The sequence below is a fragment of the Vanellus vanellus genome, assembly GCF_965231255.1.
Source record: "Vanellus vanellus genome assembly, chromosome: 2".
Lineage (NCBI taxonomy): Eukaryota > Metazoa > Chordata > Aves > Charadriiformes > Charadriidae > Vanellus > Vanellus vanellus.
In genome coordinates, this window is record NC_138906.1 from 64,037,561 (window position 1) to 64,056,059 (window position 18,499).

General features: G+C 39.3%; 1 protein-coding gene across 1 annotated transcript in view; it reads left to right on the top strand.

The window, feature by feature from the left end:
• Window positions 1–4,094: 4,094 nt before the first annotated feature.
• The window catches only part of ULK4 (unc-51 like kinase 4), a gene marked incomplete at both ends in the record, with an annotated part of 260,007 nt that continues 245,602 nt past the window's right edge, over window positions 4,095–18,499 (top strand). The window contains 8 exons of the mRNA XM_082499551.1: window positions 4,095–4,328; window positions 6,675–6,774; window positions 9,678–9,817; window positions 11,074–11,236; window positions 13,966–14,067; window positions 15,363–15,446; window positions 16,310–16,385; window positions 17,020–17,115. Coding sequence (XP_082355677.1) covers window positions 4,095–4,328; window positions 6,675–6,774; window positions 9,678–9,817; window positions 11,074–11,236; window positions 13,966–14,067; window positions 15,363–15,446; window positions 16,310–16,385; window positions 17,020–17,115 — 995 coding nt within the window. The remainder of the gene's footprint in view (window positions 4,329–6,674; window positions 6,775–9,677; window positions 9,818–11,073; window positions 11,237–13,965; window positions 14,068–15,362; window positions 15,447–16,309; window positions 16,386–17,019; window positions 17,116–18,499) is intronic.

The window sequence follows — 18,499 nt, forward strand, 5'->3', positions numbered from 1 at the left end:
GAAAACTCCACTTTACTGCTAAAAATGGAAACCGCTTGTTTCATGGGCTAAATTTCGTCATATAACAACGCGCTCCCCAATGAAGAGTTTACAGATCGCTGTAACAGGGCTGACCACCCTACGTGCTGCCCTGACCGACGCTAGACTCAGGGAGGTTTAATAAAAAAAGCCCCAAGCGCCCAGGCTGAGAGCGGCGGGCACTGACGGACATCCCCCACCCTCTCCGCCGAGGGACGCCCCCGTCCCCTGAGTTCACCACGTCCCTCCCGCCGCGGCGCCTCAGCCTGCCCGACCGTTAGCCCGGCACTGGCGGTTGCCTGGCAACCGGGCGGCTGCGCCCCAGACGCCCCGCCCTCTCAGGCACGTGCCGCCCCGCCCCACGCCAGCGAGGCACCGCCCCCTGCTGTCTCAACCGCGCCCCGCAACATCCGGGAACTCCCCTCAGGCCCCGGGCTCGGTGGTCTCGCTCTGACGTAGCGCCTCCTGGCCCAATGGCGGCTGCGCTCGGTTTCCGGCGTCTGGCGCCGTCTCCTGGATACGGGCGCGGGGTGGCGACCATCCGGGTGGTGCGCGGGGGGGGACACACACAGACCCACCGGAGACCTGGCGGTATGTTCTTTGCTAGAGTAAGGGAAATAAAACCAGTTCCCGGAGACACTTTGCGTGTTGCCCCGATACCCCTCCCGCTGGTCGTATTTTGTGGCGCGCAGGGATGAGTTTCCCCACGGGACACATCCAAATCCCTCCTTCCCTCCCATTGGGGCATGGGAGACTCCGGCGCCGGGGGGGGCGGGGCTACGCCGCTTTCGGTTGATGGCGGCGGCGATAGTAACGCTGCCTTCTTGCGCACTCTCCCCCCACCAGCCTCACAGGTAGGGCCGTTGCTTCCCGCGGACGCCTAACGGCCGTTCGCTGACGGGGCGCGCGCGTGCCGAACGGCCCTCCGGCCGCGCGCGAGGCGGGGCCCTCCGCCCCCCCTCCTCGTGGCAGCCGCCTACCCCCGCTCGCCCCCTCAGCGCCCTGGTCGCGCGCCTGCGGCCATGGTCCTTAGGTCTGAGGCTGGTACTCCCACCCCTCCGAAGGCCGCCTGAGGGGCAGGAGGCCCACTGGGGTATGACCCGCCTTACGGCACCCTCACCTCTGCTGCGGGTGGGCCAGAGGACTGTTGCGTCCCGGGGGTCGCAGTGCAGCAGCGCCTCAGGCCTGCCGAGCTGGCTGCTTCTGATGGTGGGAGATCAGTGTTCAGGCCATTCTCTCAGCAAGCGAAGGAAGAAACGCTTTCAGAATCATGTCTCCTTGGTGGTGTGGTGGTGTGGTTCTGTGTTCTGCCCAGAGCAAATGCGGTTCCCTTGGCAGCTGGAGTCTGCTGCTTTGGGTGCTTCTGTAGAGGTTCAGACCTGTTTCGTTGCAGGTGGTGGTGCGGCAGGCTTCCACAGCAGCCATTGCACCTTGAGATGCTTCTCTTCACTTTTTGTGTCACTTTATTTGATCTCTACACTTTATGTCCAAAACGATGAATGTGCTGCAGCTGCTGAAAGTCTGCCTCCTGGGTCATGCTCCATTGGTTTGTGTACTGAAATGATGGCATAGCCATTGCTGTTGAGATTCAGGGATGCAAGACTAGATCATAGAATCATGGAATGGTTTAGATTGGAAGGGACCTTAAAGATCATCTAGTTCCAACCCCTCTGCCACGGGCAGTGACGTCTCCCACTAGACCAGTTTGCTCAAAGCCCCATCCAACCTGGCCTCGAACACTGCCAGGGATGCTTCTCTTTTCCCTGTAGCCTCTTGCAGCACAGTTTATGGAGACCATATTTGCAATACTGCCAGTTGTGAGATAGCAGTGAAGGCTTCCCTGTTTTGTAACCATGACTGTTCTGTCCCAATGTGCGTTTGTATGTCATTGCTTATGTGTTTGTCAGCTAACCAGATATTTCTGTACTTGTCATTGAGCCTGGCATGTGTTTGTCTGGTTTATTGCACGAGTGGATGATGATGCCTTTCATACAACCAACATGAAGATATCTTCCCTCTGTCTAATGAGTATATGCTTCGGTCTTGTGCTGAGGTGCACGTGTCAGGTTTGAAGAATTCTTGCAAAAGAAGTTCAAGGAAGGGGCTGTGGTCATGTAAATTTTGGTGATGGCCTGTGGGTTGGCAATCTCTTTGCTGGATACTTTTCTATGGCATTGCCGTTATGGAATCTTTGTGTACTAGGAGATCACATTGTGGGGGATTTTTTGGTCTTTTTTTTAAGCTGTCCAGAAAAAGAACATAAAGAATGTTATAAAGATATGTATGAATCAGAAAAGAAAGGTAGGGAAATAGAGACCTCTATCTGTTCTGATGCTGTATCTTTGTGCCTTATTTTGATATGTTTGGCAAACTGGTCATTGTATACTTACCTTGTTCTCGCATAATTTTAGGAAAAAAGTCTTCCTATGTTATACTGGCTGTATCTAGTTGTTTGCTTTGTGCTAGGTAAAATCATACCAATTTACAGAATTAATCTCAAGGCTTTTGAATTGTAATGGTGAGATTCTTTCTTCTTTTGAGAAGCAAAATTTTGTCTTGGATAACTATCTCTGGTAAAGAAAATCCTGGAATCGTGAGGTTCCTATGTATATTGTAAATTTTGGATCATCCACATTCTACTGCGGCACCTGGCTGGTGTTCTGGCAAGAACCAGTATTGTAGTGCTGCTGCTGCCCAGACCATTGTTGTATTTTCACTTGAAGTCCTGTCTGAAAACTTGGGAATTCTCTAGTCTTCATTTTGTTCTTTGACTTGTCACTCTGGGAGCTTTGTGTCTCATGAAAGAGGTAAAGTGCAATCGCATTTGTGGTTTGTGATTAGGCATTTGGCAGCTGTACTATTTAAGCAGCTCTTCCTCTCCATCCTTGCTGATCATTCCTGTTACTGCCTCTCCAATAGGCTGCTTTGCTGTGGTTTTAGGATAACTACATTGAGAACTGGTCTTGTTGAAGAGAAAACAACAGTTTTATAAACAAAATGGAAGAAATCACGTAGAGATGAGAGAGAGTACCTCCAAATGGCTTGGAATGTATTAAATTGGTAGTTGGAAGAACTGGGCGTCAGATGTGAAGTTGGCCTGGAGCTGGAAGAACTTACTACAAGGTGGTCACTGGCGACTAGTTAGTAGTATATCCTATTTCTGGAGTATGCTGATATTGGGATTTAGTACGTCCGTGCTCTTACATCAGTGGAATAGCTGAGGAAGAGGATGGAAAGCTGACGCAGAACTCTTACTTCGTGTGTTACAGTTGCTTCAATATTTTGCTGTTAGTTCTCCCATTGCTCCACGTATTCTCTGAGAAAATAATCATGTGGAACAAAAGAATTAACCAGACTTTTATGAAAACCATCTATTTAAATATACAAATGCCAGTTCCTGGATTTGCAACAAATAGCAATTGTTTTATTTGTTTCAGTATGTAAATTAAAGTATATACAATTCTTGTCAGAAATTATAGTTATAAATTAAATTTCTGTTGAACTCCCTGATTGCCACAATATAACATTGTCCAACATATTTACACAGCTTCTATTTGCAAGGAATTCTTTCTATCCGTGAAAAATCCTTAGTGCTTAGTCCTATAACTGGTAAAGCTTCACATTGGTAGAAACACTAGTAGTCACAAAGTCCTGTGTTTTTTTCAGTTATGTTGATGACATCAGTTATTTGGCAGGTTAAAATTACATTGTGAAAAGTCGCAGGGGCACGTTTGCCTGAAGTAGCCTTGGGCAGAAATGGCAATCTTATTTGGCAAGGCTTTTAGTATAAACTATTTTCATTTGGACAGTAGTTTATTGAGAACATACAATTTTAAGTTTGGTAGTATGACTTTTATTTACAGATAAAATGTCTAGAATTTCTAGCTACTGCCGTCTGTAACTTTTTGAATGTGTTTAGAGCTTTGGAAGTGGAAAATACTATCACCTGTTCAAAATTTTGATCACATTTCCTAATAGGAGGCCTTCTGTGAAGTTTGATCTTGCTGGAAGTATATAATCCCTATTTTTAAGAATTGGGAGGCTAAATCCTATACATCAATGATTATTAAATTTGAATGCTCCCCCCCTTCCCCCCCCTTTCTTTAAAGGTTTATTTGTTTATGAGACCAATACTATGTTTGCAATCCATTGCCTGTAGAGCATCCTTGAGTATGGAGAACTTCATTCTGTATGAGGAGATTGGAAGAGGAAATAAGACAGTTGTTTATAAAGGAAGAAGAAAGGGGTCAATTAATTTTGTTGCTGTTCTTTGCACTGATAAATGCAAAAGAGCTGAAATAACAAACTGGGTAAGTAATGTTTTTTCTCTGTTAAATCTGGGAAAAGATACAGCTTACAAAATCCTGGTAGCACAGGTAATATAAAAGGAAAAATACCATGTGCTTCTTCACATGGAGTTTGTCGCCATTTAGATCAGCTTCTTAAGATTTTAAATTCTTATAGTTTAAATAGAGTCTTATTTTAATGTATTTATTTCTTCATCTAATTTTACTGTTGTTTAAATCACACACATAAACCCATGCTTACAGGCTTACTGTTTCTATGATATGTCAGAGAACTTGTAAAAACAGTTACTTGCATGTAGTGGTTTGCTTTATTTTGTTATCCATTGTGCAAATCCAGTGGTAGTAATACCTTCCAGTAAATAATAAATTTCTTACTTAAAAAGACAATTATTTTTGATGAAGGAATAGCATTTAAGGTAAATCAATTCTGGTTTGTAAAAGCTTGGCAAAGTTTTAAACATACAATACTTTCTGGAAAAGAAATTGTAACTGGTATAGTTAGACATTTCAAATATTTTATTTTTCTGGTAAATGAATTTTGTTTCTGTGGTGGGTTGACCCTAGCTGGATGCCAGGTGCCTGCCAAACTGCTCTATCTCTCCCCTTCCTCATCTAGAGAGGGAAGAGAAAATATTTCAAAAGACTTGTTGGTTGAGATAGGGACAGGAGATTACCATCACGGGCAGAACAGACTCGACTTGGGGAAATTAGTTGAATTTGTTGCCCATAAATCGGAGTAGGGTAAAACCAAAAGCAAATCTTAAAACACTTTCCCCCCACCTCTCCCTTCTTCCTGGGTGTAACTTCACTCTCAAATTCTCTACCTCCCCCCCCCGAGTGGCGCAGGGGGACAGGGAATGGGGGTTGCAGTCAGTTCATCACATGTTGTTCTTGCTGCTTCTTCCTCCTCAGGAGGAGGACTCCTCATGCTTTTCCCCTGCTCCAGCATGGGGTTCCTCCTGTGGTAGACAGTCATCCACAGACTTCTCCATTGTGGGTCCTTCCTATGGGCTGTAGTTCATGAACTGCTCCAGCATGTGTCTGTTCCATAGAGTGCAGTCCTTCAGGAACAGACTGCTCCAGCATGGGTCCCCCATGGGGTCACAAGTCCTGCCAGCAAACCTGCTCCAGGATGGGCTCCTCTCTCCATAGGGTCACAGGTCCTGCCAGGAACCTGCTCCAGGATGGGCTCTCCTCGGGGTCAGAGCCTTCTTTGGGTGCATCCACCTGCTCCGGTGTGGGGTCCTGCCCAGGCTGCAGGTTGATATCCGCTCCACTGTTAACCTCCATGGGCTGCAGGGGGACAGCCTGCCTCAGCATGGCCTTCACCACAGGCTGCAGGAAAATCTCTGCTCCGGCACCTGGAGCGTGTCCTCCATCTCCTTCTTCACTGACCTTGGTGTCTGCAGGGCTGTTTCTCTCACATATTCTCACTCCTCTCTCTGGCTGTTGTTCCCTAGCAGTTTTTCCCATGCTTCTTAAATACGTTATCCCAGAGGTGCTGCCACTGTCACTGATGAGCTCAGCCTTGGCCAGTGGCAGATCCGTCTTGTAGCTGGGTGTCATTGGCTCTATCGGACGTGGGGGAAGCTTCTAGCAGCTTCTCACAGATGCTACCACTGTAGCCCCCCTGCTACCAAAACCTTGCCGTGCAAACCCAGTACAGTTTTATATTCCATCTCATCGTTTCAATGATAATTTGTTGGGCGAGTAATGAAACAGCTCAATTTAAACATTTTGTTCTTAGAAGCATATTCATCTTAGAAAGCCCTCATGGATACCTTACATACCACTCTGAGACGATACAGAGGCTTCTGTAGAGATTAGGCCATGTAGGTGTGATAGAAATATAGATTTCCGGGGACCTTTGAATGATTGCTCTTGCCTGATAAGATTAAGAATGATGGAAAAAATTCTGTTTACTTTCTCTTACTGTACTCACCATATTGTCCCACACTTGTGTTCTTTTTGAAAAATAAAGTAGAAATGCAAGTTTGACTCCAAATTCTGATTGCCGGTTTGTTATTGGTTTAGTGATGCAGGAAGGTTAAATAGTGCTTATAATTTTGGATTGGGGAACTTCCTTTTCTTTATTTTTTTTCCCCCTCTATGTTTAAGAACAGGTGAGTTGGGCAGGGTCTGTGAGGAAATTTATCTTTCCTCAACATACATGTAAAACTAAAGTATTTGAATTTGAGAACAATTTTAGTGCACTGGAAAAGGTAAGAGAACAAGTAATTGATCTAGAGTAAATTTGTATTGTCTCATCCCCCCCATTGTAAGTCCAAATATATTGCTGCCTTCCCCCCCCCCAGTTAAGTCTGTTAAAAACTTTGTTCTTTGTTCTAGGTTCGTCTGACTCATGAAATCAGACACAAGAATATAGTGACATTTCATGAATGGTATGAAACAAGCAACCATCTCTGGCTTGTAGTGGAATTATGCACAGGTAAATATGCTCAAAAGATAAAAATTTATAGAGTGAGTATTTCAAAGAGATTTATTTTAACAGTTACTCCACAACAAATATTTAGGTCTTTGGAAAAGCTTAATAATTGTCTGATTATTAACTTGAGAATCCTATTTATATCTAAAAATGTTATTGCTTTTGGAAACATTTTTAGAAATCAATTGAAGTTGTATTTCTCCTGCTTGTGAATAGTTGAAGGATAGTTAAGTAAAAATTACTTGAGAAATGTTTTCTAAGGACTGGCAGCTTTGTCATTTTCTTCATTTTATAGCACACAATAATAAAGAAAGCAAGGAGCAAATCAATTTGTAATGTATGAATGACTTAATGTTGTTCAAGTTATGTTAAAATTATTTTTTTAATCAAAGGGCAGTTCTGTAGCTAATAGTAAATTACATAAGTTTTCTTCCTGTTCAGTAGAAGTATTAGAAGAAGACTTTTATGTTACGATATTAATTTGGGAGCTCTGAGGACTCGAAACTGCATGAAGTAATTCACTGAGTTTTGATAGGTTCTCATCAATCTTAATAAAAGATCTTAAAAGAAATCTTTTAAAACTTTCTCTAATTGTGATGACTGCATGTTTTAAACTCCAGATAGCATGCTTTACTCCACATAGAAAGAAAAGAAAGCCAATTGTGCAAGTGATGCATGTTAAAATTTTGGTATCTGGAGTTTGTTTCATAGTACAAGTCCATATTACACAGAACCATTTTTTCTATCCAGATTTCTGTTTCAAAAATTACTGAAGAAAAGAAGCTACAAGTTCTGGAAAAAAAAAAAAAGATCATTCTTTCAATGACTAATAATGAAGTTAATGGCTTATATGGAGTCTTTGGTCTATTTGCTTAGTCTAACTTATGGGCACATACTTAAGTTATTAGGCAGCCTTTTATTAAGGATAGTTTGAACAATTATAATGTATTTTTACCTTACAGTATTGCAGTTTGCTGCAAGGAGAGTGTCTTGAAGCTGACTTAGCTTATAAATAGAATAAGACATGGATTTCTTATTAATTTTGTAGAGCCTTGAAAACTGCTTTTGAAATATGTAAGTTCTCTCTCACTTGTCTCAAGGTGACAAACTGAGTTTCTGTTAGATGCAGCATATTTGTGTTGCTGGTTTTGGGATGTTTTTTTTTTCTTTGTGTATTTGGTCGTGTTGTGGAATTATTCTATATGTAGTCCTGTAAAATACATTATGAAAACCAGTAACTGAACATGATGGAAAATTCTTTACTATAGCTATGTAATAGGGGCTTGGTTTTAAAGGAATGACTGATTTACTAAACAGCATTAAAAAGGCTTAGAATTAAAATAAATTTAATATTTAGTAGTATTAAATAATTTGAAGAATAGGGTGATGACAGACCTTTTAGTCTTACTATTCTCTGAAAGAAATTAGTGAGCAAAGGAAAAATAGCTCAGGAAAATCTATCGTGTGATTTGGAATAAAAGGTTGAGTATCCTTGTCTATGAAAAACTCTCCTGATCCCTGTTTTCATTCAGGGACTTAAATTTGCGTCTTTTTTTTTTTTTTTTTTTCACATGCATGATTTGGCTAAGATATGAATAACAGGAATATAAATAACCCAGGAAACCCATAGATAGTTCACAAAATACAGACTGTAGTCTTAAGGGAACAGGAGTAGTAAAGGACCACATGAGGTTGAGGAAAGGGATCTTGAGGGAGATAGGAATGTGGAGTTTAGGATAGGAGACTGGGGCAGGAAGGAGTAGAAGGACTGAGCAATGATTTTGTGGGAAAGGAGGTTAGGAAGAGTCCAAGTTCTATGAACAGTTAGCACAAGAATGACTTAAATGGGATGAGTCTGATATACCTGAGAATCTGTGGGATGTGTGGAAGTAGGTGACGGGGGAAGAAGAGAGATTTTTGCAAGAACAGAGAAACAGTAACAATCAGTGGGGAAAAGCATAGAGAGTGAGTGTGAAGCTCAGGGAAAGACACAGGTGACAGAGGATATATGTGAGGGTGATTTGGAAGGGTTTGTTAGGTTTAAGCTGATCAAAACCAGAGGAGGGGTTGGTTGAAACTTAGTGGAGAAGGAGCGTGGTGATTTTGGAAGGACAGAGAAGGATCTCATGTTAGGATGAGAAGTCCAGAGAGATAGAGGTAGGACTTGCTGGGCCAGGAAGCTGGGATTTCTGTGAGAAACCTGGAAGGTGAAAGTTTAGTCCTGGGTATTTTTGTTGTATTTTTCAAAATTTCTTTTTTCTGAAAATAAAAAAGAAAAGAAAAAGGAGAGAGAGGAAAGGATGAAAACGAAAGAACTGGAGCATATGAGTCAAGAAAAGTACTGTATAGAAAAAGTATGTGTGAAGAACAAACAAAAAAATTATCTGTTGGATGATGCTGACCTCAGGACCCACAATGTAACCCAAATTCACTATTTTTGTTGTCTGTGAATTCAGTGGAAAATTGCACGTCATTAGCTTTAGCGCTTGTTCACAGAAGTTGGTAACCTGCTCTTGGTATAGTTTATTCTTTTAACTTATGCAGCAGGGATCTGGTTAAGGAATTTCAATAAGCCCACTGTGGACTATTACATTGTGATGTGACACAGTTTCTGAGGTTCTCTTTTTCCCTTCTGTTTCCTCTGTAAAATAAATCAATATTAAAGTAGTTTTGAAGTAATGCACTCAATTTAATTGCAGTCAAAATAAAAATTTTTGTCACAGTATTGGAAATAGATTTTTTTTTTTTCTTTACATGTTGTTGGATAATTTCAAGAAATACATTTAATATCTACTGATAATGATTTTTGCTTGATATCTTTTGAAGAAGCTTGTACAATGTACTTGGGAGTTATTTGTATGGCATCTTCTTCATATGCACTTGCTATATGTGTAAACATATTTCAGGTGGTTCTCTAGAATCTGTTATTGCTCAAGATGAACATCTACCTGAAGATGTAGTAAGAGAATTTGGTGTTGATTTGATTACTGGTTTATACCACATTCATAAGCTTGGAATTATCTTTTGTGAACTGACGCCTGGAAAGGTAAGAAGGAGTATTATTTACTAGGGGACAACTGCATGTTACTTTATATGCCATCAGCATTTAATTCATTATTTCTATTTTACTTTTTGGAAGAGGCTTACCTCAGGTTGGAGGCCAGTTGAACTTTATAACATATGTGAAGACAATGAGAGACAAGTCTATAACTTAATATTTTACGATCTAATTGATTTCTTTCCACATTGTATATTTGATACAATGTTATAGACTCTCTTTGATTTGATGTACTGGTTTGAATGAATGAAGTATTTTAGTTCTCTGTGCTCAGACATGTAACTTCATTATTATACCTGTTCTGTCATGCTACAGAATATTTTGAAGCCATAGAAAATGCTAATGAGGGATTAAAATTAACTAAACTTTCTTTGTTAATAACCTTCCCTATTCTATCCAAATGCTATTTAAATTATCGTCTTAGTCTTGCATAAAACCAGAAATCTTTATATAGTTTCTGATTTTGTGTGTGTGGAATTTATGTATAGTTTTGTCAAAGACCATGCTTGTTTTTAATTTATGTAGTAACCAGAATATAACTGTAACCAAAAATTATTGCTTAACACTAATTGTTTTTGATTTGTAAGTGATCAAGTTGCCCTTCTCTGAATGATGTGTAAAAACTTGCGCAATTAAACTGTTTCTGTCATTTGTGGGTGCAAAGGCAGTAAAAAAAATATATGAATAAATCATAATGGATAAATAAAGCCTCTGTATTCTTCCAAAGAGGAATGTTGATGTAAAGTACTCCTTTGAACACAAAACACAGAATGCTAAAGTAAGACTGCTTCCTCGCCTCCATCTGACTGAATGGGCTATTTCTCCAAACAACATTTTTGGGATTATGAAGCTTTTAATTACACGAATAAGTAGTGACTGCATAGAGAAAACTATCATGATCATTGGACAAAATCTTTGGAATTTTCTGCTAAATAAAATTAGAAAGATTCACTTCCTCCCCCATTTCTTTTTACTACACTTTCTTTTTCCTGTACAGTTTTACTTTACTTCTACTTTCTTTTCTATAGTAATATCCTTGTTCATTTAGATTTAATAATGAGTTAACAGAAGAGCATATTAAACTTCTTAAGGGTTCTGTTGTGAGATTCTGTAATTTTTTGATTAGAAGAAAAAAGACAGTATTGGTGTTGACTTAAAAGAAAACCAAGTTTTTAGTTGGAAACTTCAGCTGTCAAAGTTCTGGTATATGATACTTGTATGTTGGATTATGTTTATTCTTCTAGATTCTGCTGGAAGGGCCTGGCACTTTGAAATTCAGTAATTTTTGCTTGGCTAAAGTGGATGGTGAAAACTTGGAAGATTTTTTTGCTTTAGTTGGATCTGAAGAAGGTGAAGGAGATATCAATGAAAGCACTCCACAAAGATACCTGAAAAACAGATTTCGAGGTATGATATTTTTACTAGTCAAAATTAACTTACAGCAAAGGAACAGAATTAAAGTTGGAAAAAGCCTTTAAATAAAGTAAATTGGAGAGAAGACCTTGAAATAAAATAGTTGTTCATTGTTCTCCTGGGACTAACTACATTTCTGGAGAAACAGAATGATTAATTCTGTTGTGTTACCATTTGTAAAGATGAATGTGTTTGCCTGTGTCTTTGCAACGGAAAGTGCAATCTGTACATTTTCTGTAAGGAGGTTTTATATATCCTGCATATGGGGAATTTTTAAAGTAAGCTCAAAACTAAAATTTTGCTCTTAAGGAAGATTGTTCAGAGAGGTCATAACGTATAGAGGGGACAACACCTGGAAGTAAGTGGAAAGAAAAGAAACTGTATTTACAAGTATATGGTCATAATTCTAAGTTTCACAAAACCAGTTTAATTAAGAGCTGGAAAAAACATACTTCTGTCTGCCATAAAATGTATTCTTTTCCTGCTTTTTGTAAATAGATTTCAGGTTATTTTTGGATTGAAGCTCATATATAGGTGATTGTTACACAAGTATACTACAGCCTGTAAACTTTCAACATAACATAACTGGAGGTGGCTTATCTTAGATTTCTTTTTGCAGCTTATCATCACATCCCAACAGTACAGTTTAATGTACAAACTGTCTGTCTATCCTGAGCATGTTTTCATTATTTTATAAATTGTTCTTGATTTAGTTCTTTGAAAAACAAAACAAATGTCAAGAATGAAAAAAAACAATGCCAAAACAAACAAACAAAAAAAACCCCAATCATAACAAATTGAGTATACGAATGAGGTCTGAAATGAATTAAAAACATTAATTCTTGGTTTGTGTTTGCTGAGGAGGCTTAATTATTAATTGCTGTTTGATTAAAACTGTGGTGGGAAGAAAAATCCTGTGAAATACCTTTGGTCCTTGTTGCATTTTACATATCATCAACAAGTTGTAGAATTAGAAGAATGAGAAGATCACTAAACTTTTGAAGTTCAGAGTTCAAACTGGAACTGGCTTTCCTAACTGATGAAATTGTATTTCTGGTATATAGTTGATACAGAACAGTGTATTTAAAAAAAAAAAAAAAAAAAAAAAAGTTTAAAGGAAGTAGCAAAAAGAGTAACTTATTTACAGCCTTTTGTGCTCCAGTTATAAAGTACTAATCGGAGAATGAAGAAGTAACTGATATTGGAAGTATTTCAAAGACAAGTGATTTAAAATTAGTCCTATTTTGCCTCAGAAAAACTTGAGCTGTGAAATTGTTGATGCACTTTTAGAAAGTCTGTGCTGCAGATGCTCTCTGTAAGGTCTAGGACTAAATTCAGTTAACTTCATGTTGAATGTATACACAAAATTCAGTAAGTACTATGCAGAACTGCTGCTTCTTACATTCAAGACTTTGCACTGCTGCTAGGTATCCATTTAACGATGGTTAAGATATTTGTTTAATGATTTTATTGGCACAGTACTTTCATTGTCCTTTTCGATGCAAATGGTCCAAGTGATTTCTAGTTTGAGGCTTGACTATTTCAGTACCATTTACTTAGGAATGATCACCTCTTTTTAAAGTATGAGAAAGTTACTGTGCTTTAGTTTTAACAGGCAGATACGTGCAAATGCAGTAGGCTGCAAAATGCTGTGTTATTTTTTCATTGAATAGGAAAAATTCAGAAATTTGGTTTTAATCTTCAGAATCTTTTATTAGTCAGCATCTCAGACCATCTCACAGACCTCAATTTCCAACACAATGATATGTTATAACAGTTACTGTTATCAGGTACAATGGAATTTTTGGCAATATTATATGGGAACAAAGAGAGCTTTCTTAATACTTTGTCTCCTGCAGAAAGTTCATACTGGAAATACTAAGACCAAGAACAGATCTTTATTCAGGAAGAAATACAAATCTAATCTCTTTCCTGTTGCCTTTCAGAACAGCTGTGTTGATGTGTATGGTTAATAACCTTTTGTCACTTAAAAAAAAATAGAACCCAAGAACAAAAGAATCTAAGCTTTTTAAAGGACTATGGAATTGGCATTTTTGCTGAGGTTGTGTAGTTTTGTTTTTTTTAGAGATTTTTGAGAAATGAGTTAGTGTTTAGATGGGAACTACTGTAGGAATAGCAACTGTATATTTCTTCTATATCAAGACAAAAGGGGTTTGTGAATAAGCTGCTATAAATTGATATGGGATATTTTCTTAGTGTTTTAGTGTGAAAATAGCTATAACTAATTTAGATCATTGATCCAGTTGGCTACCTTTAACAGTTTTCTAATTTCATGAAAGTTTATGTCTTTGCATAGCTTTTTAAAAACAAAACAAAACAAACCTGATGTAACATAATTATATCTGTTACTTACATGAGAATTATGTTGGTTTACCATTCTGCTCAATTTGCTTGGCTCTGGAAGCTGTCAAGGTGTATCAAAACATTCTTTGCACTACCACTGTGTTAGAAAAGTATAGCACAAGCCAGATTGGTTACTAGAAGTGAAATAAACAAAAAATAGCATATATAGTCCTATATAATTCAGTAAAAGTATAGGTGTGAAGTTCCTTTGAGACTACTTGCATTTGGTATCTCAGTTTTCTTATACTAAGTGAAGATAATTCTTAACTCACTGAAGCGTGGAGGCAAAGTTTGAAGCATTGAACAGAATGAATGCTGAATGAATAATCAAAGTGGATTATACTTACTGTATTTTTTAGGTTCTCCATTATACACAGCTCCAGAAGCAATAAAGGGAGAAGACTTCTCCAAAGCCAGTGATCTGTGGTCCTTGGGATGTTTACTTTATGAAATGTTCTCAGGTTGTAAGTTTGTGTATCTATTTAATATCTGTGATAATGTAAACATAGGTCGTGGTCCCAGAGTAAATTCTTGTTAACTTTCAAGTGAAGTTAAGACATAGAAAAACTTAAGACAGGTTTTAAAATAATCAAGTGTAGTAGTACTATTAAGTTGTCCTTTTGACTGTGTTCTAAATAGTATGATACTGACCAACCTGTATTGATTAAATATTATGATTTAAAATTATAGCAGTCCTCAAATTCTGAGGTAATGTTTTTAATCTCCTCTGTATTAAACCGTGGGTGCATTAATTTGACCTTTGAAAGAGAAAACTGTTTCACTAGTGTAAAACTGGAGTTGTTGGGCTTCCTGCAGATAAAGTGTCTGTTAGCTTTGACTGCAGCTGGAAGGAAAATTTAATCACAAAAGAGAATTACTGTGCAAACTTCTGAAGTCTTAATAAGATAATCTGTTGGATCAACATAGTTACATATTGTTGTGGTTTAACCCCAGTTGGCAATTAGGACCATGCAGCCATTCCCTCGCTCCCCTCCTGACCTTCCCCCCCTCAATAGGATAGGGAGAAGAGGGAGAAAAAGGGAGAAAACCTTGTGGGTTGAGATAAAGATAGTTTAATGGGATAGTAACATAAGATAAAATAATAATAATGGTAAAAGAATAGACAAAATGAGTGATGCAATACAACTGCTCACCACCTGGTGATTGGTTGTCCAGCCCATCCTGAGCAGCAATCGCGGATTCCTACCCCCTCCACCCGCAGCCAAACCCCATTTATATACTGAGCATGATATCTAAGGTATGGAATATTCCTTTGGCCAGTTTTTCCTGTCTATACTCCCTCTCAGCTTCTATGGTAAGTCCTTGACTTAATATAAGCATTACTCAGCAACATCTTAGACGATGTGTTATCAACACTATTTTCATACTAAATCCAAAACACAGCAGCTACTAGGATGAAAATTAATTCTATCCCAGCTGAAGCCAGGACACATCGATACTGAGATTTCTGCCTAGACCTTCACCCATTGCTGATTCATGCAAGGCTATCATGGTGACCTCCATCAAGCCATCTGTAGTGCCTGTTCTGTCCTTGGTCTCTTTTCCTGTTCATGGTAGAAGAATTTAATCCAAGGTTTTGCTTTTAAATTGACAAGAGAACTTGATAAATAGAATTCAGGTCCAGGGTGTTTATTTCTTTGGATGTTTCCTTAGGAAAATGAGCTCATCATATATTATTGCACCTGTCAGCAATTTTGAAGTTTGCCTAATCTGTGAAATACACTCCTGTTTGTAGGAAGACCACCATTCTTCTCAGACAGCCTTTCTGAATTAATTGAAAAGATTTTATATGAAGATCCACTGCCACCTAGACCAGAGGGTAACTTTCTGTTATTATTTAATGAATCAAATCAGAGTAATACTTAGACAGTTAAAGTTTTGTTTTGCAGTATTTCTTCTGAGGCTGATTGCAGAAATCAGTTAATTGTCCACAGTGAATGTTATCATTGCCTTCCTTTGATAAGAACATTTTCCCCATTAGTGATGAATGCTTATTTACCTGTTGACAGACAGGCATATTGTTTAGTATTAAGAATTAAAAGTACATGTACCTTCTGGGGTGGAATTTTTGATCTCAGGCATTCTGGGCATTAGTGGTATTCATCAGCCACTTATATTATTGGCTCTTTTCAGTTCATAGTAAGGTAGTGAAAACTGTGACCTGTACAATTAAAACCCTTGTTACTTGTCTCAATCCTAAGAGAGATTTTGTTTTTGAAGTGGATAAAGTGTATTTCATAGCTCTGAGCTCTCAGAAGTAGTCTTTCTCAGTTAAATAAGAATTTTGGAAACCTCCTTTGTATAATAGGGTGCAACAATGGTGCTCTTAAAATTATCATGGTTAGGGGAAATTTAATTTCAATTAAAGCAGATTTCAGCTCCACTTTATTTCTTGCTAATAACTATATGATAACTGGAGGGTGCTTTTTTAATATATAAACAATGTTAATTAGTTTGAGCATTGGTGGTTTATGGGGGCAGTTGGTTTTTTGGGGGTGGTTGAGAAACCTTTGAAAGGGAAAGAGTGTATATTTAGGATTCTTCATACATCCATTTTTTAAGGTGAAATTACTGTTAAATAAAACTTTTTTAGCATGACCTGTAGATAATTATTTGATCTAAATTGTGTGATGCTTGATTTTGCTGCCCAATACTTATGTTCTCAAGTGCTTCTGTTTACAGGTTCTGCTGTTCACAAACCTTCTGCCGAGTTCATTAGTTTGCTTGATGGCTTGCTTCAAAAGGATCCTCAGAAAAGGTAAACAGTCTAATCCATGACAGTTGTTTACATCATCTTTTTTCATCTCTGGAAAAAGAATTACTATGGTACTGTATGTATAGTAATTTGTAGATCACAAAGAATGAGAAAAGAATTTAATACTTCATATAAAAGAACAAATTGTACTTTTTCTTATATGAAGATATACACAATTAATGTTTTGATTAAGTATATTTTTGTATTTTTGTAGCTGGTGCTAAATACATAACTTTAACAGAAACAATGAGCAGTTTTAAAATTTGATGGCTTTGCTTTTCCAGGATGACAAGCACATTTATTTTATGAGACTTAGATTTATAGCTGATATATAGTTATATTGTTAAATAACATAAGATTATAATCTATAGGGTAGCTCTGATAATTTACATGTTGGGATTGGCTATGCAGTTTCCTTCATTCTTAGTCTCATACCTCTGTGTTGCATGAATTATCTATTCTGATTTCAGGCAAAAAGTTTCAGGCAAAGAAGACTTACTTGTTGACCAAATAAAAGCAAACAAGAGGATTAATTGCTTTGTAGTGTCACTGGGTTCAAAACCTAGTCAGGTATCTCTCTGTAGAGCTGTACTTTGCCACTGCTTTTTCAGTTTGTTTGTTTATTGCTTTTCAAAAGGCTGAATTGGATGGACCTATTGCAGCATCCGTTCTGGAAAGGATCCCTTAGCCATTGTGGTGGTGATTCTGCAGACAGCCAGGGCATGAGCTCAAGGTACTGAACGTTCAAGGAAGATTTTTGTAATAAATCATCAGTTCCAGCTAAAATGGGAGGTCCCAGTTCACTGGAGGTTAGCAAATGTGATGTCCATCCACAAGAAGGGCCAGAAGGAGGATTTGGGGAACTACAGGCCTGTTAGTCTGACTTCAGTGCTGGCAAGGTTATGGAGCAGATCATCATGAGTGCCATTACGTGGCACATGCAGGACAACCAGGTGATTAGGCCCACTCAGCATGGGTTCATGAAAGCCAGGTCCTGCTTGACAAACCTGATCTCCTGTGACAAGGTGACCCGCTTAGTGGATGAGGGGAAGGCTGTGGATGTTTACTTGGACTTTAGTAAAGCCTTTGACATGGGTTCCCACAGCATTCTCCTGGAGAAACTGGCTGCTTGTGGCTTGGATGGGTGTACTCGTCACTGAGTAAAAAACTGGCTGCATGACTGGGCCCAAAGAGTGTTGGTGAATGGAGTTAAATCCAGTTGGTGGCCAGACACAGGTGGTGTTCCCCAGGGCTTGGTATTGGGCCTTGTTCTCTTTAATATCTTTATCGATGATCTGGACAAGGGGATCGAGTGCACCCTCAGTAAGTTTGCAGATGGCACCAAGTTGGGCACGAGTGTTGTCCTAATTGAGGATAGGGTGGCCCTACAGAGGCATCTGGACAGGCTGTATTGGTGGTCCAAGGCCAATGGTATGAGGTTCAACAAGGCCAAGTGCCAGGTCCTGCACTTGGGTTACAAGAACTCCCTGCAGCGCTACAGGCTTGGGGAAGAGTGGCTGGAAAGCTGCCTGGTGGAAAAGGACTTGGGGGTGTTGGTCAACAGCTAGCTGAATATGAGCCAGCAGTGTGCCCAGGTGGCCAAGGTGGCCAGCAGCATCCTGGCCTGTATCAGGAATAGCGTGGTGAGCAGGAGTAGGGTGGTGATTGTCCCGCTGTACTTGGTCAGCACCGGTAAAGCCCCACCTCAAATACTGTGTTCAGTTTTGGGCCCCTTACTACAAGAAGGACAGTAAGATGCTGGAGTGTGTCCAGAGAAGGGCAACGAAGCTGGTGAGGGGTTTAAAGCATAAGTCTTATGAGGAGTGGCTGAGGGAACTGAGGTTGTTTTATCTGGAAAAAAGGAGGCAGAGGGTAGGGCTTATCGCTCTCTACAACTGCCTAAAAGGAGGTTGTAGCAAGGTGGGTTGGTCTTTTCTCCCAAGTAACAAGCAATAGGACAAGAAGAAACAGCCTCAAGTTATGCCGGGGAGGTTTAGGTTGGATATTTGGAAAAACTTCTTCACCAAAAGGGTAATCAAACATTGGAACAGGCTGCCCAGGGAAGTGGTTGAATCATCTCCTCCCTGGAGGTACTTAAAAGACAGGTAGATGTAGTG